At 39.9% G+C, this 22,744-nt stretch overlaps 1 protein-coding gene across 3 annotated transcripts in view; it reads right to left on the reverse strand.

Annotated features, from left to right (window-relative positions):
• Nucleotides 1–609: 609 nt before the first annotated feature.
• Nucleotides 610–22,744, reverse strand: part of PPM1F (protein phosphatase, Mg2+/Mn2+ dependent 1F) — a 28,135-nt gene continuing 6,000 nt past the window's right edge. Inside the window, exons 2-9 of one of the 3 annotated variants that reach the window (XM_055794382.1) lie at nucleotides 17,934–18,067; nucleotides 13,597–13,796; nucleotides 12,771–12,959; nucleotides 11,461–11,604; nucleotides 10,398–10,491; nucleotides 9,144–9,268; nucleotides 8,600–8,691; nucleotides 610–1,729 (exon numbers count right to left, since the gene is read on the reverse strand). In XM_055794382.1, the coding sequence (XP_055650357.1) occupies nucleotides 1,660–1,729; nucleotides 8,600–8,691; nucleotides 9,144–9,268; nucleotides 10,398–10,491; nucleotides 11,461–11,604; nucleotides 12,771–12,959; nucleotides 13,597–13,796; nucleotides 17,934–18,067 (1,048 nt within the window). In that variant the 3' untranslated portion in view covers nucleotides 610–1,659. Of the gene's footprint in view, nucleotides 9,269–10,397; nucleotides 10,492–11,460; nucleotides 11,605–12,770; nucleotides 12,960–13,596; nucleotides 13,797–17,933; nucleotides 18,068–22,744 lie in introns of all 3 variants that reach the window. The other 2 variants (XM_055794379.1, XM_055794381.1) reach the window with 2 other exon arrangements.

Below are 22,744 nucleotides of genomic sequence, written 5' to 3' on the forward strand. Positions count from 1 at the left end.
AGGATAGGAACACCAGCACTTCAGAAACAATCACAGAAAAAGAAAGATTAGTTTAGCTTCCAAGCCATACTTAAATTTTGAAAGTTAACATCTTTCTCAAAACTTCCCCTGTATTCTGCAGTAAATTAACCCTAACATACTCCAAGAATTCACTGTCCAGCCTCCCACTTCGGCAGTTAAAGATCACTTCTTTAGTAAGTATGCAAGTGAACAACAAATTGTCATGATCTCTGCTGCAATAGGGTCTTTCAGATCACTATCCCATTACTGTAAGACATTAGATCATACACCTAACTTAACCTGCATTATTACTTTTCCTAGCTGGTAAAAAGAATAAAAGAAAACAAAGATCAAATCAATGAATTAGAGGTACACAGTCCATTTCTAAGATGGCTTTAAGTGACATCATCTTTTAAAGTAAGCACGCTGTGTGATCCCAAGATTGTCTCCTTCTAGTGCTTCCACTGGTCTCTTCCCAGAAAGGCCCTATGGAAGAAGGTAAGATTTGGTGACAGGGTAACCACTCAAAGATGTGTAATATGACCACCGTGGATCCAGCTACTTGGAAGTATTAGAATGAAAAATACATTTAAGAGAAGAAACAAGCAATACTTCGAATCACGATACTTTATTAATACTTCAGAAACATCAGATCATACAGTGGAGAGTTCTCCCCACCTGTTCCCAATCACTGCTTTGAAACAACTTCTTGCAATATGCAAACAGATACATGAGGCACTGTGTGAATACAAAAGTGACAATAAAAAAAACCAAACCAACAATGAAACCTCATGCAATACATACATATATATATATATAAAAAAATATGGTAATGTAGCATAATACACACGAGCACTATTAGAACAATCCATGTAAATGAATGTACAATATGCATAGCATTTAAGGATCAATGACAACAGGTTTCTGACCTGTGCACAAAACCAGTCAGCTTAAATAAGAGTTTTAAGATACTAGATAACTGGTTAAGCCACAGCTTATAAAACCTGCTGTACTGCAGCTTTTCTGCTCAGGGTCACAAGTGCAGATTAGCATACAAAATAAATAAGGACTAAGATTCTACAACACTTGGCTAACAGCTCCTATTTCAAAGTCACTGGCCCTCTTACTTTCATTCAAGGTTCGTTAGCCAACACAGTGGCAAGAAATGTGCCTAAAGCAACAGTTCTGCTCTTGTACTATTTTAATACTGATAAGAACACATATTTTTAAGTCAGCAGGAGTAGTTACAGAAGTCTAACTTACCACTAAATAAGTACAGGATTGAAGATACTGTACAGAGCAGACACTGAAGAGTTACACTGACTGAGAGGTTGATTAGCCATGGGGTATGCTGCAGTTACCAACCTGCCTGTTCCGTCAGCTAGGGCAAGAAAGAGAAAGAACTGAAGCGGTAAAGAAAGTTAGAAAGCCCCCCCTGCTTCTAAACAGTGCAAATGTCTGAACACACAAACTGCAGGAACAAGGAAATACAGAGAAAAGACTCTTTCTGAAGTCCTGTATTCAGGACGAGAGCTACTGTTACCTGAAATAAGCTTAAGTATTCCTGCAGAATAACATGCAAATAACAGGGTTTTCTTCTTACACATCCAATACTGGTCAATGCCAAAGACACAACAGTTGTTGTAATCTCTTATCTTCCTAGCTGACATGGTACTTTCTACACTCACGGTGTTGCAGACCTCCAACTCCAAAGATCAGATCACATTCACTGAGAACACAGATGAAATTGAAATTATAAAGTGGCAACTAAACTGACTTAAGAGCTAATGGAGCTTACAGTCTAAGAGCAGCATTTTGGGGAGGGGGGATGACAATGTAAAAGGACATAAAAGATAGAAGAAAATTGGGAAGAGAGTAAGAAGGAGACAGAACAGGACTGACTTTCAGAAAAGGTATTTCAAAGTACTTAATTTTAAAACTTTACACTGGCCTTTTTTTGCCAGTATGAAGTTTTAACCCCCAATAAAACAAACATCTTGCTATTATTAAACCCAATGAAAAGGAAAAAAAAAAAAAGGAAAAAAAGGGGAGAGGGAGGAGAAAGCAGCCTTAATCATCCAGTATTAAGCAGAATGCCTTTTAACAAAGTTAGAAGGGGCAACATGAAAAAGAGGAAGTCATAGTATTTCACTGCCCTGAGAAGGTCCCCATTGGATCTCTCTAGTTTCCCAGCAATTATCTCTTCATCCTTAGACATCCAAAAGGAACCATTACTCATTAGATAAAAAGGTAAATACTTCCTGCAGGGAGCGATGGTCACACCTTCCAGCTGTTCGCTGAAGTGACAAACCTTCCACATGCCACACAAATGATAATGAACTTCAAGAAGATCCGCTAGATCAGGGAAGACTGATGTTCTTGTGTGTGGAAATCCAGAACCATTTAATCATTAGTTAAGTCCAGTACTTGCTATATTAATATCTCCTGGAAATTAGTAATCGGGCGTAATACTTGAGAGAAAATTCAATAATCATAATCTAACTGGTTACAAAGCCCAGATACATTCAGCTCCTTAGAAAGTTAAATATATCTTCTCTCTTCAGACTAAAAAGCACATAACAACAAGACATAAAACCGTGACTGAGAGGAGTTTGTTAACAAAATAAAGCAGACATTACAAAGCAGCCAAATTCATTTGCTTAAAACAGTGATTTTCAGCTGACAGTGCACTGCCAACTCTTCTAGGTTGCTTTTTTTCATACCATTGTTTGCATTCCAAGAAGCTTGAAAAAATTTCTTTTCTTATTGATTTTGTCCTCTTCTGTTTGACAAAAGCTGCATCTTGCTGAATTTTCTATGCTGCCAACACAGCTGTCTTTTGTTTATTTTTGTGTGCTCCAGCAGCCGCATGCACAGCTTGGAAAACACATTAAACTAGCAACATTGATCAGTTTGTGGGGAAGTCTTGTGTGAGTGTTCAGGTTCTGATGGGTCACACCAAAATAAAGGTTTAAGTGATTCTCTCTAACATTTTGGTTTCCTGTTCTATTCAGATAAGGTTATTGCAAGAGCCTACCAGTCCGTTTTAAGGTAGTATTTTAAGAAGGTCTATGACAGATAAGTGTTCAGGTCCAGACTCTCCCTCATCTCTCCATTCGATTACTCCTCAGATGACATGACTGATACCACTAAAAATAACTTTAGATAAAGTAAAATCCAGTAAATGTATTACAAACAATCAAAACATATGCAGAAAGCGGCTGGCTTAGCTCTTAGAACTGTCAATGCTTCAAAGCAAATGCTCAAGAGGGCTGGCTGTTTTAGTGGGCTCCATTTAGGAAAGCAGGGAGGACTAGCCCCTTGGTTTTGGTGCTGTCAGTTTTGGAAGGTTATGACTACCCTTGGCAGAAAGCCCATTGTTTTCCAGCCCAACTATTCAAATGCGATCAGACCTGCTAGAAACGTGTGCTCATAGAGCATACATCACTTAGCGTACATTGGCAAGTTTTGCACTCATTTGAAAGCTCATTTTTCTCCCTCTCCAACCCTTCCTGAATGACACTTTGTCCATCAGGAGTTGTTTGCTCCTCAGAAAGGGGGAATGGACTATTGCTTCCTAGTAGGATTTTGTCTGATGGCACAGGCCCAGTTGTAAAAGGGACAGAAAAAGAAGTAAGCAGGGAAATTTAATTCAGGCTTAACTAGAGCTAAATTACATATGAATCATCTGCAATCTGCTCTGTTGTGGCTAACATCCCCCCGCCTTCTCCCTAAAGCATTTGCTTGATACTTCAGTACTATAAGAACAGAAATAGACATATCTGGTGCTGTGCATTAAGTACCTGCATCCACAAGAGTATGAGTAATTTAACCAACAGAGTCTCACTTACACAAAGAGTGGAGCTGCAATCTGAATTTATACTTCAAGCAGCTCAATTGTCTATGGGCTTTACAGTTTAAGAGTTTTTTGTGCAGTGCCATTTAGAAGTACCTGTGTTCCTCAGCCACTTGTTTTGGAAGCACCTTTTTGTTAAGTTTTTAAAGGATTGCCTGGGAGGGAAGTTTTAACCCCAAACAGCTGCTTTAAGCTGTCAACCCAAAATGGGTTTTCCAGTGCAGACAGCCAACTTATCTCCAGAATTCAGAAAGCAAGAGAAGCACTTTTCCCAACAGCCAACAAAAATATGGAAATTTTAGTGGCTTTTCATGAAAGCTAATAGCAGTGGAAATGCTTTTAAAAAGAGCAGTATCTCATCTGACTTTGAATTCAGATAAGTGTCTATTAAATGCTATTAAAGTCATCACTGTGATTAACACTATTCAACTGCCAACTCTGCTGTAACCACTCCGTGCCCAATTACTCATCTTCTGAGAGCTCACCAGCCGTATCGATTCATTAACACACTTCATGGCATTTACTCATGGCAGCAGTTGCACGGTGACCAGTAACTGCATATACTGAATGCTCCCTCTTAGCACTACCTTACACATAAGGATGCTTAGAAAAACCCATTTAGCATCATTAGCTTCCAAGACAGTGTTGAGGGGTCACAGTAAGTCACCTCGGATGCTTTTACTGTGATTCCTTCCTTGGCTGTTTGAAGACAGCTACCACATCTGAGTTTTGCCTTTTTAATGGGTGTGTTTCCAATCCTTTCAAGCACTGGTATTTCACTCGAAAGAACTGACATTTGTAGCTCTATTTTCCAGCCCACTTCCATTTTAAAATAGGCATTAATAATACTTAAATGCATTCCTGTCTCTCTCTTTCACTCCTCCATCACTCAGAGGGTGGATTTTACTTAATCTCCCTCTGTTCTAAAAATTTTCCTGCATTTCTGTCCTCTGTATTCTCAAAAAAACCCCACCCAAACCAAGCCCCCAACAAACATAATTTGTAAAACTGTAATCTTGTCTATGTCAGACCCAGAAGACTTCACTGTCTTAGGTGTGTTTCTTCGTAGGAGAGGGTGGGACAGGGAAGGGAAAGAAAGACAGAAGTATGAATTAGCCATAAGCAAAAGAGATGCTGGATACCCACTACGCAGCATGACTAAAGCTAGTTTTCAACCAAACACAATAAGAATTTAAGTGTGTTCTGTTTTAAAAATGCAGGCTCCTTTAAAGAGCAATTTTTCTGATGCTGGATGTTAAAAATACAGCAGCAAACATTCATTTGGAGTCTAATAAAATATGAAAACACTTTTATTTTTCATTGAACATTTGCCTTGAATCCTCAGCTAACTTCTGCAGCTTCAAGGATTTTGGCTAGACTCAAGAATTTCGTTGCAGATCCATCAGGAAAGACAACAAGGAAACAAGCAAATTAGTTAATTTGTCATTAGTCAATTTGACATTGGTGGACAAGTGTTAGTATATTGGAGATGACACTGGGAAGGCCCAGAGAGGTGAGAGCATTCTCTCACCCAAACTACATACTATTTTTAACCAAAGGAGGGCAGGAAAACAGAACAAAACAGCCAACACCAGAAATCCAAGAAGTTTTAAAAGGAGAGATATAAGAAAAGCTAATGTAGCAGATTAGTACTGCAAATTCAAAACCTAACACCGTTCCATATTTTGAACTACACAGTTTAACTTCGTACCTTCTGCTAGAGCTCCTGTCCCTCTCTCCTCACCACTCATACTAGTGGCACATCTTACAACAGTATTATGCATTATAACTGGTGGCTTCTAAAAGTGGTATCAAAGTCACAAGTGAAAAAAAGTTGGAGGTTGCCTGGTCATCCCAAGAGAAGACCATCCTGATGACCATTTTCAGTAGAATTTTAGAAGCGCACTTCCAAAATCCATACTTGCATTCTGTGTCACGCTTTCATTGCTGATTTAACATCAAATTAAAATGTTGATTTTTCAGTGGTTTATTTTTTTTAAAAAAAAGACAGACATTTCCGTAGGTTATGATCGGGCTGTCAAGAATAGATGAGACATCTCCAAAACCAACCTTCCTCCCAAATAGTATTTGGAATTTTACTGTAGACTACACATTAAGACTTACTTATTCCACTGACAGGATACAAACTGCCATTTTTGACCCAATTACAACTCCTATAGACCCAACCAGACCTTTCAAAGCTAGTAAGAAGTTTCTGAAATCTGTATGAGTTCCCAAAGACTGTTCCTATCCACTCACATCTGAAAATGAGGCACTAGGTCATTCTGAATGAAAACATCTATATAAGGGAACAGCTTCTCAGAATGCAGAATTTATTCCCTAGAGCACAGCTTAAGAATTAAAATATTTGATTACCACAGACAGGATTCTAAAAGCCCATTTCACTTAGATCCCATTAAAAAAAAAGAAATCTATCATATTTTGAAACAAAAAAGGATATTCTCAGATAGCTATAAGTATCCATTGAAAGACCTAAGACCTTTTCCTCTGTAAGGGAAATCTGCCCCAAAAAGTTTGAAATAAAAGGATCATTACAAAGAGTTTGGCTTGTTCACCTTCAATGTTTCAGGAAATTTGGCAAGTTTCAGAAATTAAACCATACTATGAAACCAAACTTACCAACATTTCACATCTCCCTTCATGAATACAATAGCTTCTCCGTCTCCTGATAAACCTCAGATAACAGTGAGAACATTAATGAGAACTATTTCCAAGACACCAAGAGGCACTAGTGGTCATCAGAATTTAGCATAACACTGAATATCTGGGTTAGAAATTAAAGAGATAGGAGATGGTAAATCCAAAGGTATTACAACTGAAGTCTAAAGGTGTCCTTAGCTCAGGTAGGTTCACTACAAAAATTACTACCTACCCTACCAGGGTGCCATCACAGAAAGCCTTGCCCACGTTATTTTAGGACAGCAAAATGCAGGATGGAAAAGTGCTTGCAACCTTCTCAGAGGAAAAGCTCCTGTTGTTGCCCAGCAAACAAGGAAGCCACTGTCCAAGTTACTATGTAATGAGATGGTAGCTCACCGAGGTGTTTCTCTGTTAAACCCTACAATCATCCACACTAATCCAGCAAAATACTCAAGTCGCTCAGGTAACTGCACTGCCCCACACAGCTAAAGATTCAGAGACACTACGAACATGAACTGTGCTGCTCTGTTCTTCCATTTAGCCATTTCAACTCTTCTACCTAAATTTCCTCCCGAAGCAACATTAATGTTCAACACATTTTAATCAACAGGACTGACATATTGCAATGCCATGTGCTTCTAAATTAGGCATACAATCTTGCTGCCAGATGTAAAGTACTTTTTGTTTAGATACAGAAATTACTAACACATTTACCATTGAGCCTTCAGATCTTGTTGAGTCCTGCTAGCCAGGCAAGACAAAACACAACCAGAGGCTCCAGCATGTAATGGATCTAACAGTCGCACAACAACCTACACATTCATTAAAATTCTTTCATCCTCACCTTAGCTTCACATCTCCTTAGAAAGTTATTTAGGCCCCAAAAGTTCATGAAGTATGGCCAAATTAACCATCTATTAATCAAAAACTGTTACCAAACTGTTTCTAGTTTGTTTTATGAAATTTTCTTGTGAAGGTCAGAAGTGTATTTGTTTTTAATGAAAGTCGTAACAAATCAGACCATTACTTTATGATTAACTAACCAGAGCTTTTTGCATGGAGCAGGGGGTAAGTCACAGTAAGTATTGTGAAGCTTTTACTACAAGCCACAAGTTCTGGCAACAATGAAAGAGATGTTTTCCTGAAACCTAGTTCCCACTAAAATAATTCACAAAAATGAAACATTTAAGTGCATTAAACATTAGTATTAATGAAATAAAAAAGGTCACATTTTAAAAATGTTATAAACTGGCTCACCAGAATACGACAGGAAGCCAGCAATCCTTGGGTGAAATATTTAAGGCACTTGAGGGTTGTCAGTTTTTAAAACCAGATAATAAAGACACAGCCACTTTAAAACTCTAATTTAAATAAAAACCACAATGAAAAAAAGTAACACTGCAAAAAATGCCTCCAACTGTACAGTTCAGTAAATAAACAAATAAACACTCAGAATAAAAATAAAATCCTCATTTGTTATAGTACACAAAGAAGTGGCAGAAAGAGCAGATTTAACTGCTACAGCATACATACTTTAAAGATCTCCCTCAAATACAACAATAAGGGTCCTTTCTTCTCAGGTTGCCAAACAGCCAATAAAGTGTGTTTGTTAGGGAGAAATAATCCAGTGCAGTTGAATATTGGATTCCAGTTTATAAACCAGAGCATCACAGAAAGCAGCCAATTTTGTATTTGCCTGGGATATCTCCAGTTTGCTTTCTTGCTCTTTTTCTGGAGCATTCAGTTTCATTTTCTGCTCTCCATACACAAAAAATTAAATGTCTCCGAATAAAGAGACCACATCATTCTTGTAATATCATCTTTGGTACAAAACAAAAGCAACTTACATAGCATAATGTTGTAACCCACCCAGTCTCTTGCACACCAAACCTGTCCCTACAGACCACACACAGCAACAAGCTTTTCTGTGATAGTGACAGCTCCTCTCCTCCCAATCTCCAAAGTAACATCACAAGCAAATACAACATACAACACTCTTTTTAAGCGCTAATTTAGATTTTCACTCAGAATTCACAAACAGGTATCCTCACCCATTAGTTTATACATACTATGGTTTCTTACCACTTCCAGGGCAGAGAGATATGACCAGCAGCCCTGAGACACACTTTAGAATTCTGCTCCCAGAGACGATAGAGCTGTACAAATCTCCACATCTGCTCACAGTTTTTTGAAGGGAGAGGGAAGGAAGGAAAAGACAAATGAGAACTCAGTAAAAGCAGTCTTGCCTTTCTATTAAATGTTTGTCCATTTGTCATTTTTCTCCTGATACATTTTGCCTATTGTATTAGAGGCTTCTTCAGTGGAAGGCAGCTCCTTACGTGAACTTACTTGAACGCTCTGGATTAAGCAGATTTTGTCACTGTGTGGCTGCTGCCTCACAGCTGAGGAAATTAAAGGGTGAGCTCCGAACATCATCACCAGCCCCAAGGCTCTTAGGGTCTTTGAGACAGTCTGCCAAGATGTCCTGAGGATCCCTCAAGAACACCACTAGAACAGTGATGTTATCACTGGATCCGTTTTCCTTTGCAGCAGCCACCAGTCTCTCTGCTGCTTTGAGACCCACTCCTTTGGTTTGCATTAAATGATCTAGGACCAAGTCTACAACCTCAGATGGCTTGATAGCATCAAAGAATCCATCACAGGCTAGGAGCAAGTAATCTTCAGAACCAGTCAGCTCAAACGAATCTCCATCTGCATCACCAGAGATATAGGGTTTCTGACATATGTCACCTAAAACAAACAATCAAAAGAAAGGCTTTAGTACTTCAAATGTCAACAGTTACTTCTTCACCCACCAATTGGTTTTTTCCGTACTCAGGGACAGCCAGGTCATATTCCAGAGGTACCTGATGCACAGTAAGAATAGTGAAAAGCTATGTAATAAGCATGGAAGGCCTTTTTTTCTTTATAAACACTTGGAACCTACCTAAATCAAATGGGTTTCTAAGGAGTTACTCTAATTCACACTTTCCTAATTTTGCAGGGAAACTAAGAAAATTATTTTGAAATTTTTTCTCTCTGAAATGTATCTGTGCCAGGAGGTAGCCAGGCTTTCGTTTTGCATGGATGCCTCTTGTACAGCCTTCAGAATGCTATGAAAATAAGATTTTTCTTAGCTATCCAGATATACAGCACAATGCCATAAGAATCTCCTCATTGTGTTTAGTTCATCAGTTTCATATGGGCACACCTATTAAACACGGGCTGCTATTGATCCAAATTATTATACATTTGTATAATACTATTTGCTTCCACTCATGCATTACAGTTATCTACTGTACTTACCCAGGGTCTTTTCTCTTTTTGCCCTTAATCTTATTTAATAAGATTCTGAAAAATTACAATTAAAATGACCTAACTTGCTGGCTATGTGTGATTCAAAGGAGCAATCTGCAATCTGATTTAAGTACTGCAGTCAGGAGAAAGATATACTAAAGTGGAGGGAAAAAAAGCCACAAAGCAGAAATTCAGACACATAAAGAAGGCTAAACGAACATCTGTCACTTCCTCCACCTTTACAAATTAAATGCTCCACATTTGTTAAGCTACTGTAGAACACAACAGTATCAGAGACATTTACAAAAACCAGAAGATTTAGAAATATAAAAGAATTAGGACTTTCATGGCTAGTATGTAAAATAAAACAATATTCTATGCTTATGGTAAAACCAGTAAGATTATACAGCTGCAAACTACGCAAGTGATATACCTGTAAGCTAGCCTTATGGCAAAGACAATGAGTGGTTTACTATTTGGTCGATGCTAAGCAAAACTGCATTCACAGTAAACATACAGTCTCAGGTGGGGTGTTTCAATCAAATTTAATATGAACTATACCAATTTTGATGGTTTATCTTACCAATTGCTCTGGAAACAGCCAAGGTACCATTAACCCGCCAGCAGTCCATATAGGTTACACAACCACCCAGAGTCTCAATACGTGCTCTCTCATCCTGAAAGAGAGAAGAATACAATTTTTATACTGAAAGCCTTCCCATGGCTTACTGACCTTGCCATTACCCAGTCGAGGGGAAAAAAAAGACAAAAGTAAAAACTAAGAGCTGTGTCAGCTTCTGTATTTATACTATGAATATAGCAAACACACCTATCAGAATCTAGCTGGGAAACATGCTCCTAAGATTTCTCTATACAACCCACCTACTTCGCAACTGTACCACGGCTTGTCCACAAAACCACAAATTCTTGATTTTTTGTATCATGACGTTCTTTCCCATATAGATAGGTACCCTTTCCTGCCACTTCTTCTCATCCCATACAACAAGTGGGTAAATATGTAAATATTTGGAATGAAAAGCAAGATAACAAGACTATGTAGAAACAGTATTTGCATTGATCCTCCTTTAATTACTCAGTTATTACAAATATTCATGCTATGAAGGCAGAGTCATGCAATGCTATCTGAACTCACAAGATCCCCATCAAATTTCATTTAATAAAATATCTGGCTACACAATACACTTTAAGCCAGTTAAGCTAGTAGATTATCGTTAGCTTTTGAAAGATGGTATAGCATATTATGAAAGACTTGCATTATGCTAAGATTTTACAAAGCTGTAAGTCTCAAATTAATAAGTTAATTTGTAACAGGCAGTTTTAAATTCACACACATAAAAATCCCATGGAAGTCTTTAATTACTACAAATTTTGAAATGACAGTCTCAGTGGGAACTGAAGTCAGGACTACCAGTACCATCAGTACATTCAAGAGGGCACACCTGTAGGAATCACCTTTTCAAGACACAGGAGTGGATGGAAAAACCAGAAATTACCAATTCTCTGAATCCTACCATACAATATACGTAATTATGTAAAAAACCAAGCACTCAAGAAGGCTTGATTCCAAAACATTTCAAGAAAGATTCTGACAACACACATATCAGAGAAAATAAAGTCAGACTTACTTCTCTCTCTGGTTTGTGAGGTTCCATTAACGTCACAGCTTTTCCTTGCTGCACAAGCATTACCTGTGAGTCCCCTAGCCATGCTATGTGTAGCTTGTTTCCTACAATCAATGCAGATACACCTGTTGTACCACTCCGCAGCTTCTACAGAAGGAAACAGGTATGTTAGGTGAATATTCAACAAGCCCTACTAGGCTACATGGCAATATTATAAACCTAAGTTTAATCACACTTAAATGCAGCAGAGTAGATCTGCCAATCATAATTCAGGCACCTGAAAAAAAGGTACAAGATATCAGACAGACTTGAAATAAACTATTTACATATTCTAACATGCAGATGGAGAATAATGCCTTTGTTATGTTCTTCCTTCTCTGCTATCAATTCCAAAACTGATCCAGGAAACTAAGACCTCTATTGTTCAAAACACAGAGACACACAGAAAAAAGGATCTGAATTTCAGTAGTATAAACATTTCACAAATACACACAGGTCTCCCCAGTCCCTTTCACACTCTCCACTCTGCTACTAGCAACTACAGACACCTTGCTCTGCATATAACCCCCTTATCCTTGGGTATTTAAATGAGGATGTCAACAAAGCAAGGAACCGAACTCTCCCAGATTCCCTGTAAAGATTATTGAGAGTCAGACCTCATGAAGATGCTGGTCCCTTTTTTTGTACCTCATTGACAGAAATGACGATATTGACAACAGACTTCCATATTCAGTTACTGCTACAATAAAAGAGTTCTCATTAAACTATATAATAAACCATCCTCCCATTACGTAGATTTGAAGAAAGGATGTTCATCATATCAACTGGATTGAAACCTGATCAATAAGTTTAATTAATTTAAGTCCTATTTAAATCACATAATATTTTTCATCTTACAACCACCTGTGACACTAGTGGCAGGACAAGAAAGAGGAAGACAGTGACTGTATTATCAGGAAGAGAGAGACATCTTTTCCAGGTAAAAGGTAGTACAACGGAACATCTAGAGGCTGCCTAATTTAGGCAAAGAGGCAGCAGAGTGTTCTCTTAAACAATTGGTATGTCAGGATCATTTAAACCACTTAACACTTCTTTTTAATCACTCATCTTGAACTTGCAAGCACTGTCATTTTGTTTTTCCTCAAAAAAAAAGAAATAATTTGATCAAAGAAAACCTTTACACGTAGCATAATTTCATAAAGAAGTCAGTGATTCAAAGAAACTGTACTGCCAGAATTTTCTAGATAATACCATGTTGTCCAACAGTTCTCAGTGTTATTTAAATACAATGGAATTAATCTCTACCCACTCACCTCTCTTTTGGCTTTGAAAAGAAACATTTCATCTGTCTTCTGGAAAGAGCATTTCAAGGCCTCAGCTGGATTCTTAACAATCTCTTTGTGTAGCCCAACATTTACATGTAAATGGGTTGCTGAATAATTGGCAGCATCCACTCCACCATGGCCATCAAATACCGCAAAGTAAGCGCGATCAACGTCATCCTTTTGCGGGGAGGGGGAGAGAGAGGAAGACACATTCACGTTCAAAACCAAAACAGCTCACAGACTGGTACCAGCAAGCAAAGATTCTTTATTCTGGACTTTCTTCCATACAATACCACATAGGTAAGGGCAATTTAAGTCAGTTTACCATGTACAAAATGCATAAAATGGGCAATTTGCAGGGGAATTACTTTTCTTTCTTTGCTGCTAAGTCATTTAATATTCTTGAAAATAATCTGGGATTGAAACAGCAGACAGCTGATTACGTAGTCCCACTGCAGCTTCATTAATTGGTGCTTATACTTGTACAACTGCTGTTCTCCCCCCCTTCTTTTCTTAATATATCTGCTACCTCAGTCACAAGAACGTTGTAATTCCAACAAGGTAACACCAGGTGAACCACCCATCACCCTGTATCACAACGTGAAACCCAAGGTCACAGGATCCTTCTGTATGAGGGCAGTGGTTAGCCCCTAGTGATCTAAGTCAGTAAGTCTTTGCCTCCAGCACAGATGTGATAAATAATCTGTGGCAACAAATTCTTACCATTTCACAGATGATCCATCACGAGGTCATTGTGTTCACAGGAATGCTGAAAAGCTAACAACCTGCCCTCCCCAATTCTGCCCAGACTTACTGATAAACCAAACAGCTGATTGAACTCTGGGAGCAGAACATGGCGGTCCTCCATTTTCCGGCGAGTGTTACGGATGGCGTGGATGGAAACAAGCAGGAATCGCTTCAGTGGTCTCAGTGGTGGCAGCTGCTTCTGCCACTCAAAGCAAACATCCCGAAGCTTGTTAAAGAAGCAGCGCTGCAATGACTCTCCATCCAGCACTGACAGACAAAGAGAAAAAAAACCCATTGTTGTGCACCCCATCTTCCTACACTACTCCATCTCTTGGCCTCTCTTTCCTTCAAGTCTCTTTCCGTAGAGCTACATACACACATTGTCTTTACAGGCTCTGTAAGAATTAAAATAGGCTCCTGAGAATAATGTGGAGACAAAGTGGCAATGGAAAATAATACAATACTAAGGATAAGAGCAGCTTCTTTACTTACTAGTTCTCTTTCAAAACTGAGGCTTAACAAGTAGGTGATTACATTTCAAAAATCCTAACAAAGACCCCAAAATCCATCTGGCATATTAGATATTAATGTTGTTATATGAGTGAAATGCACAAGGTATAGTGGTAGGAGTGCACCCCTTATAAAAAAAAAAAAAAACAAAAAACAAAGGGAATAATCAAGCAGGCAGAAAAGCCTCAGAGATAAGAGACTGCTGTCTTCTTGGACACAAGGGTTGAAAAAGCATTAGCCTGGTTTTGGGTCAGGTTATGTCCTACTGAACCACTTCCACAGAAAACAACAAGGAAGTCTGAGAATGTTTTGTTGAGGTCAATAACTCAACTCACAGTTGAGCTGAACAGATTAGAATTTTAAGCTTTTTTAAATCTTTTTAAATACACATGGTTGCAGGAGCTAGAGGGACAGAAGAACACTTCCGCCACCTTCCTGCTTTGTCATTACAGAGCAGAACTGTAAACATCCATTGAGCATAGTGTGAAAAGCTCCAGCCAGACACTCAAATCCAATCCTTTTCTGACAGGTCCCAAAGATCAATTAATCCAAACTTATTGTTCATTAGACTAAATGGTTTGGTGTTTGGCACTGTGTCTAGCTTTGCAATGCTGTGTCTCTCAGAATAGGTAATAATTTAAAGTTTTGTTATTTGAGTAAGAACCCTGCCTCAAAGCTTCAGATGCAGCTCTGGTCCTGGTGAATTGAAAGCTTCAATTTAAACACAGATCTTTGATTAGCAGTCACTACCTATTAACCAAAACTACTTTCAGTTTGCTTAATATGCCGGTCTGAATGGGCAAGATATTAAAACTTTTAAATATTAGGTCATCCCATATAAAAATATAATTAAATAGGACAGCACCTTAGACAGCTTTGTCTACAGCTATTATTAGTTTACATATTTGTAAATGTCTTGACTAATACTGACCAGAAGACTTGGACACACATTGCTGTTTAAATAGGAAGCTTGTGAAATATGACATTAAATTTAGCACCTTAACACCAGAAATAATTCCGTAGTATACCACATCAAACAGTGGTACACATATAGGCACACGTACATACTTTGCTTTCATATAATCACTTCTCTTTCATTCCAATTACGTTGTTTTGCCAGTGAGTTATTATTGCAATGCAGGAAGACAGAGTCCACACTATGCTGCAGCACAAGGAACATCTTTCTTCCTAGTTTTACAGTTAAAAGTGATGTAATAGCTATTACAAGACAGGGAAAACAAGTACAATCCAAATGCACAGAAAAATTAATGCCTTTAAAGTAGATACTCCTTGCTGAGATTAGATAACGCAAACACCTGAACAGTAAGCAGATTGCCATAAAGTTTGATAGGGGAATGGTGAATAGGGAATTGAAATGACAATGGTGGCACAAAAATGACCAAACATAAAATAGACAGGAATACATATGATAGAAATTTAAAAAGGTTTCAGCCATCAGAACAGGGAAGATTCTAGGGCATTTGTTGACAAGGAGTGGTGAGAGAGGACCTGAACTAGTTCAAGATAGAACTCATCCAAGGAATTTCTGATTTTGCCTGCGCTATCTTAAAAGCGGACTCCAATCCTGTACCTTTACAGCTTTTACAGCAAAACAGTAGCAGGAATTATTGTACAAGTGTCACCAGTATAATGGGATCATACACAATTTCAGAGACATTACATGCTTGTGACCAAGCAAATGCCTGTGTGCTATCAAGTTCTTCATTACCCACTGTTTCTAAACATTATAATTTCTTAGGTGTTCAGGTAAGATTCACTAACTGAAGTTCCACGAGCCCAAGATTTTCATAAGGCCCAGAACTAGAAATTATAACCCTAGGCTCACAAATACATAGCAGTTCACATCTTGTATTACTGCTACAGTTCACCTCAAAGGTCATTACATGGGAGTCAATGAAGAGTACCCAGCAGAGTGACTGCAAGATGCTCTGCTGACCAGTTTCCAGCTGCTTTGTCAACTATTTGTGCCGAAAACCTACATAATTATTGTATGCGGGTTACAATATGCTGTTCCTTATTTTTCTATAGAGGTTGAGTGATAGCAAGTAAAGATACACTACTGGAGCACAAAATCACAACGAAGTAAGCCACAATTCTCTCTGATGTAAGGCAGAAAGTATGATAGATGCATTTATATCGCTTTTGACAATGGTGTATCTTATCATGTGCCTTGCAGCCAACGCTGCCAATGTAACATAGGGCTTCTAGTTATGGAAGATGTGTACTTTCATCTTCCCCTGCACAAAGCCACCTAGCCACGTAAAACTCCTCAGTGGCAGCAAAACCCACACAATTGCTCCCAGACAGACACCAGGGAGCGCAGGGACAGGGCGCTCCGGGGGGGCTCAATTCAAAGCGAGTGGCAGAGGCACCCGCAAGAACCTCTGAAGGCCTGCGGCATGATCTGGGAACCTGCTTCTGCACGGGTGGCGGGAGGGCCCCCGCAGCCCCACCGCGGGGCGCCAGAGGCCGCGGCCCGATCCGCCAGAGGGCGCCAGAGGGCGCGGGGCAGTGAGGGGCAGGGGTCCAGGCCGTGCCGCTGCCCCCCTGCCCACCAGCCTGCCCTCCCCGCACCGCAGGAGCTGAGCGGGGGCTCGGCCCGTCGTTCAGACCCCAGCCAAGCTGATGCGATGCCAGCTCTTCCCATGCAATGCGCTGGAAGCTTGCTGAATCTCTCCGGCCAGATGAAGGCCACAAGCATTAAGGCAAGGGATGGAATATTCAGGGTGCAGCAGAACTGCATCACATATGTTCCCCCTCCTGCCGTTTCAGACTTGCAGGTGACTACTGAAATAGGTGTCTGGGAAGTGTGGTATCCTGGCTGTTGCCAGAGCTCTGCTTGGAGACATATCCTCTGGGCACGCTGAACCACCTTTCAAGTCATTACAGGGAAATGGAAGGGCGAGTATTTCCCCTTACAGACACACTAGTTTGCCTAAGACATCTGTGCTCCATTTTTATCTCCCACTCCGCCTGCATCCTGCTGCATTTAAATCCTTGGCACTGGGACTGAAGGCTTGGTGAAGTCTAATCTTAAACACTTCAGCATGTAAATGCCGTAGGGCCATCTGTTAGATGAGGCACAAACCCTATACTCAGTCACCAAGGTCTGTTCTCACTCCAGTTCACGCGGACAGGAGAGAATGCAGGCATCAGGCAGGAGACTCAGGCATCACGTTTTTCATCCCTCAGCATCCCATCTTTATAGAGGAAGGTGGGAAGAGAAGTAATCGATAATGACAGAGACTGCTGAGAAACTTGCCAAGAGAAAAATCTGGAGTTTCACAATGTTCAGGCTGTGGAGGGGGCCACAGGTCCCAAAATCTGGCTCCCAAGGACAAACAAAAGCAAGATGGATTATACAGATGAATTTAAGGTGTCAGCATGGCTGCACAACAGCAACTGTGATGATGCCAGTGTCAAAACGTAGGAGTCATTAGCTAAGGTCAATCCACCAAAGAGAAAAGGGCACACTTCAAAAATATAAGAGGTTATCAACTTAAGGTAGGAACTGAAGCAGTTCAATTTGAATGAAATTATTCAACAAGGAAAAGAAAACTTCTGAACCAGCGCAGTTCAGGAAGCACAGTGGACACAGTCATTAATTCTTTTTGGGAAGAGAAACTCTCTTCCCTTTCCAGAAAGCCAATCCACACAATCAGTCCGGGGCTCCAGACACCATGTTTGCATCTTGCCCACAAAACTAGCATAGCTACCTTTCATCACACAGATACGCAGCAGGAGCAAGTAAAGTTCTGTTCACTGCTGCTTGCCAGACAGCCTAACCAAATATTCTGGGAAACATTTCAAAACACTGAAGTCTTCCAAGAGACATCCTCTAGGAAAACCACAGAAGGAAAAAAGTATACTTACAGGTGAACCTTTCCTCATCTCCTTCTCCCTCTGTTTCCACACTTTGCTGCTTAAATTCAGTCAAGTCTGTTTGGAGAACTTCGTCAACCGCAGCATGGATCAATGATGCTGCAAGAAGTGGTGAAACACCTCTGCTGGTAAGAAAAGGAAGGGAAAGCAAAACAGACTGCATTAGTTTAAATTGAGCTACAACTTCGCTGTTTATGGCTGGTGACCTCGGAATTAGAAAGCATTACACACAATCAGTAATTCCAACTTCATTAGTAAACTAGTAGAGGAAACCATATGTTCAATATTTATTCACAGATCTTTAGTAAGATCTTCAGTTAGACAACTGCTTTCTCAAGAATGCAAAGAGGAAGATGCGTATGAATCATGTTTTCAAACTGCTGCCTCACGCTCCAGTCACAGATGGTACCTTCTTCTCTTGAGCTCTTGGATGGGAACTGCTACCTTCAGTTCTAGCCTCTGAATACAAACATTTTGGCTCTACTCACTACACAACATTTCTTGCTTGCAGTCTACTGTCTCACCACAGACAGTATCAGGATCTCTGCCTTGTGGTACATGCAAATCTCCAAAAAGGTTACTTAAGACTCCAATTCCCTTCCCTCCACAAGAGAAGTCATGCTCAGTACTAACCCACAGCCCCTTCACACTCAGTTTCTCCTGACTAGAAGTTCCCCAAAGAAATCACCCAGGAAGAAGGTGCAAAGAGTTGGCACTGGGGACTAGGATAAGAAAAGACTCCAAGGCTTATGATTCAGCTGAAGCATCTAGAAGACAATAATGATACACAATCTACACACCCTCTCCTTTTTACTTAATGCTTTATGCAAGTTATGTGCTTTACAGGAAGCTCATACTTGCTATAATGCTTTTGAATCTATAAACAAATAAGCCCAATCCAACTTTAAAATGGGGCTACTAGAAAATAACTCTTTTCTATTCACTATATTCCCATGGCAGGCACTAACAATTACAGTACATAACGTGCATTCCAGACATTGCCTATAAGCACAACGAAGAATAAGCGTGGATGTCCATAAAAAGCATTTTATCTGCCGTTCATGGTGTGTTTGACACCCACAAAGCTTCAAATTATACAACCAAAGCAAACAACACATTAAGGCACCTGCAGCAAGTCAAAGACAAGACTTTTGTTTTGCCAGGAAACATTTAGAAAGTCCCACATAAAACTAGCTACAGAGTAAGAAATGGTGGAAGCAACCAGTCTCTGCAGATGTTCAACAGAGATGACTGGTTTTGCGCGTACAGAAGAGTGGGAAGGGGAAGACCATGAGGTTTTAGATCCCAGTGACAACAAGCTGAAATGCATTTTGCCATTGTGCTTCTGAAAGAGAGGCCTTGTCACAGCCTCACAGCCATGTATGAGTACCTCCTGTGGCAGCAAACAGAAAGCATTGTGTTAGTCAGCAGGCTGCTAACAGAACTGTGGTTTATGCTACGCATTCGGTACAGTGATGGCCTACTTAATGAGTCATTTTGGTACTTCAAATAGATGGCAACGTGTTTGCAGTCCTTTCAGTGCTAGCTACAGTCATATCACATCAAGGGAAGCCAGAAACTGGCTTTTTATTTCTTTTTTAAGGCTAGTATGTTTAAGGGAGTCAGTTCCTTTCCTACCCAAGATACAAGTAACAATGCCTGCTTACAATCACTCTGACACTAACAGACAACCTTTTAAAAAGTCAAGCAAGAAATACATCCAAAACTGCTCTGGCAAACCCCCACACAAAGTCCTACTTCCTGTTTTTGTTTGTATAGGTGAAAAAGAAAGGAATATGAAGATGTAAGCCACACAATGTCAGATGTGTAGCTGGATGCTGCTGAAAGTCAGAAGCTTTAGTTAAATCAGGTTTCAGCTCCAAGAACAGAGACAAAAAAATATTAAATGAAACAGCTATGCATTTAAATGCACAGTGAGGGCCACAGCTTCAGTCATCTTCAGAATCTCTCTGCTATGCTGGAGGAAAAATGCAAATCTTGTCTGGGTTTCCAGCTCAGCATCAGAAAAGGGCTTAATACTTTGATTTTAAACGTTGCAGACTTCTGCTTTCCACAGCCCTGACTTACTGAGCTGGGTCCACACAGAGAAGCTTAAACAAAAGGCAGTATACAAAGTGCTGTAATTCACAAGTCCTGTATAATCCTCTGCTTACAGGATGCCTGTAACAAAGAAAAGGTTTACAAGTCATTATGTCACATCCTTCAACTTTTTCCAGTTGCCACCCAGTTCCTAAAAAGGAAATTCAGATTCCTCAGTGACTATACACTTCATTCAGCTTTACTTCCTATGCATTTCCTCCCCCTCCACGGTTTTGCAAATCTATACAAAGAAAATTGTTGTTTATTAGGATTTTATTTGTTACGCAGCCACCAACAACACTGAGCAGTTGATTCCGACACATTGACAAACGATAAAATAAAAGCCTAAAAAATGACACTACCCATTTACCTTGGTTCTGAACAGAACATATTTGTTGATAGCTTAATGAAATCTTAATGCTAGTACTACCATACTGGTAAACCTGGTTTTCTTCTCAAGCTCACGTAAACAGAGCTCCACAGCAATGGCATGTTCCGTTCAGTTTCAACGTTTACTGGTTCTAGTATCATCCTCTAAATCAAAGATTTCAAGAGTTAACAAAATATACAATTAAAGAAGAGTAAGGACTGCTGCTTTAGTTGAGAGCTACAAGGTCTCACTTGGCTCGAGAGTATTTGGAAGCAGGCACAGTACCTATGGCAACCAGTGTAAAAGTAGAAGCCCACTGCAGTTACCATAACAGACTTCAAACCTCTTCTGTAAGCAAAGAAGAATGTCACTTATTGTTAAAATCTTACTTTCAAAAGAAGCCCAAGACACCCTGCTGACAGGCTGAACCAAGCATAATTTAATCTTCATGAATCATAAGAAATACTGTAGCTGCTTCCTAAGTGGAAAAACAACTGTGTTGGGAAGAAGACAGAAGCTGGTGGGGCATGCTATGTGGAAAACATGTTACCTTTTCTTAAGAGAATCATGTCAGCCCCATTTCTATGACACACACAACACTAATTACTAGCCTCAGCATACACAGGCTAGTAGTAGTACTTAAGAATTTCTTTGCTACAGGCTATTTCTTTGCTAACAAAAAGGGTGTGTTTTGACCACAACAAAAAAATAATAAAAAAGAATTAATGCATGTTGTAACAGTGCAGATGAGGCATTGTAGCTTCACCGCCAGCTAAAGTCAGATCGCCAGTGCCTGCAGCATGGAGTTCATAACCTCCAGCCACTTACGGTAAAATTCAAGCTTCATTTTTAAAACTTGGGTATAGATAAAAGTAGCAAGTTGAACAGTAAGCCAATACTTATGCTAATAAAGAACACAAATGTATATGTCATCCTCCTCGAAAGATTCTGGACTACTGGACACATGCAGTGTTGTTGAAAGGAGCTATGCAAAGCTACTGTTGGTACACGTACCTGTGGGCCAAAATAAAGTTACACACGGAAGTAGAAAGCAATTACGCTATTTTGCATACTTTAGATTTGGCATGAGTTACAGAACAGAACTTACTTCTCTTCTTGTTTATCTTGTTTCTTTTCAGTTTAGTTCTCTATTTTATTTCACTTTAAAAGACAAGCTGTCATGCCACCACAGCCACAGCATATTCATGTATGCCAGATCAATCATAAGACTGTTATTAACCCCTTACGTATCAGCCCTCAGAAAGAAAAGACAGAATATACGCATCTTCCTTCAGGAAGCAGAAACCCTAGTAAGATCACATATTTGGTTTTATTTGGGTTAAAAGATCCCCAGTACCCTTGCAGTGAGTGTTGCAAACAAGTCCCAAGTTCAAAGATGCCCCCACCTCTTCTTCCTCTCAAATTTAAGAGGGTTTATTCAGAAGTCTCTAGTAAACAGCTTTGCAGGGCAAGGGGGAAGCATCCAGAGCATCAAAGGTCAGGCCACCACATCTCACCCACAGCCTCAACTATGACTACACTTTTTTCAAAGGCTTGAAAATAGATGACAGACTTTCCGTTGTGCTCTATGCCCACAGCTTACAGCAGCTTTGAGAAAGCAGAGCAGCGCAGCAGATGGCAGACTCTGAACAGCTGCTCTTCAGCACTTTGAGCAGAGAGAAGCAAGCTCTGTGTGACCTGGCGGAGAGTGGTACAAAGCCTCACTAGGCCATATCAAACACCCAGTGTTTATGCAAAGCCTTCTGAATTTCTTACTTTTTTTTGGAAGGAAAATAATTCACAACCCCCAGCCACAAGTTCCCACACTACTGTCAGGAAACCTTTATACAAAGAGAAGCACAGGAGATTACTAATTGTATTGGTCATGTAGTTGATCATTTGTCACCATTCATACTGGAGGGGGCAGGGGGAGGTTACATGATGTTCTTTCTAGGTATCATTACCAAAGTCATGGCAACAAGGCAGCAGTGGTATTGCAGGCAAGCACCACTGTACGATACTCTTTTGCTTTCAGAGTGTGCGTACACACGCGCGCACACACACGTACGTTGTTGAGTGAAGAGGTGCTCTACCTCCTAGCAATAGCTTCTAGCACAAGCTTGCATACCTGAGGGAAGAGGTATTTGTGCACTTACTTGCTTGCTACACGGGCTCTGCAACACCAGATCACATACAGCACAGCTTTGCCAGTAAAGCAAAGTTTGTCACTGTGGACTCAGTGTGCATTTCTAGCACATTACAGCTATATCAGCAAAGTGTTTCTAGTGCAGATCTGCAAATGCTAGCAGTTCTCTAGTAAGTGAAAGATCCT

Source organism: Falco peregrinus, chromosome 2, assembly GCF_023634155.1.
Source record: "Falco peregrinus isolate bFalPer1 chromosome 2, bFalPer1.pri, whole genome shotgun sequence".
Taxonomy (NCBI): Eukaryota; Metazoa; Chordata; class Aves; order Falconiformes; family Falconidae; genus Falco; species Falco peregrinus.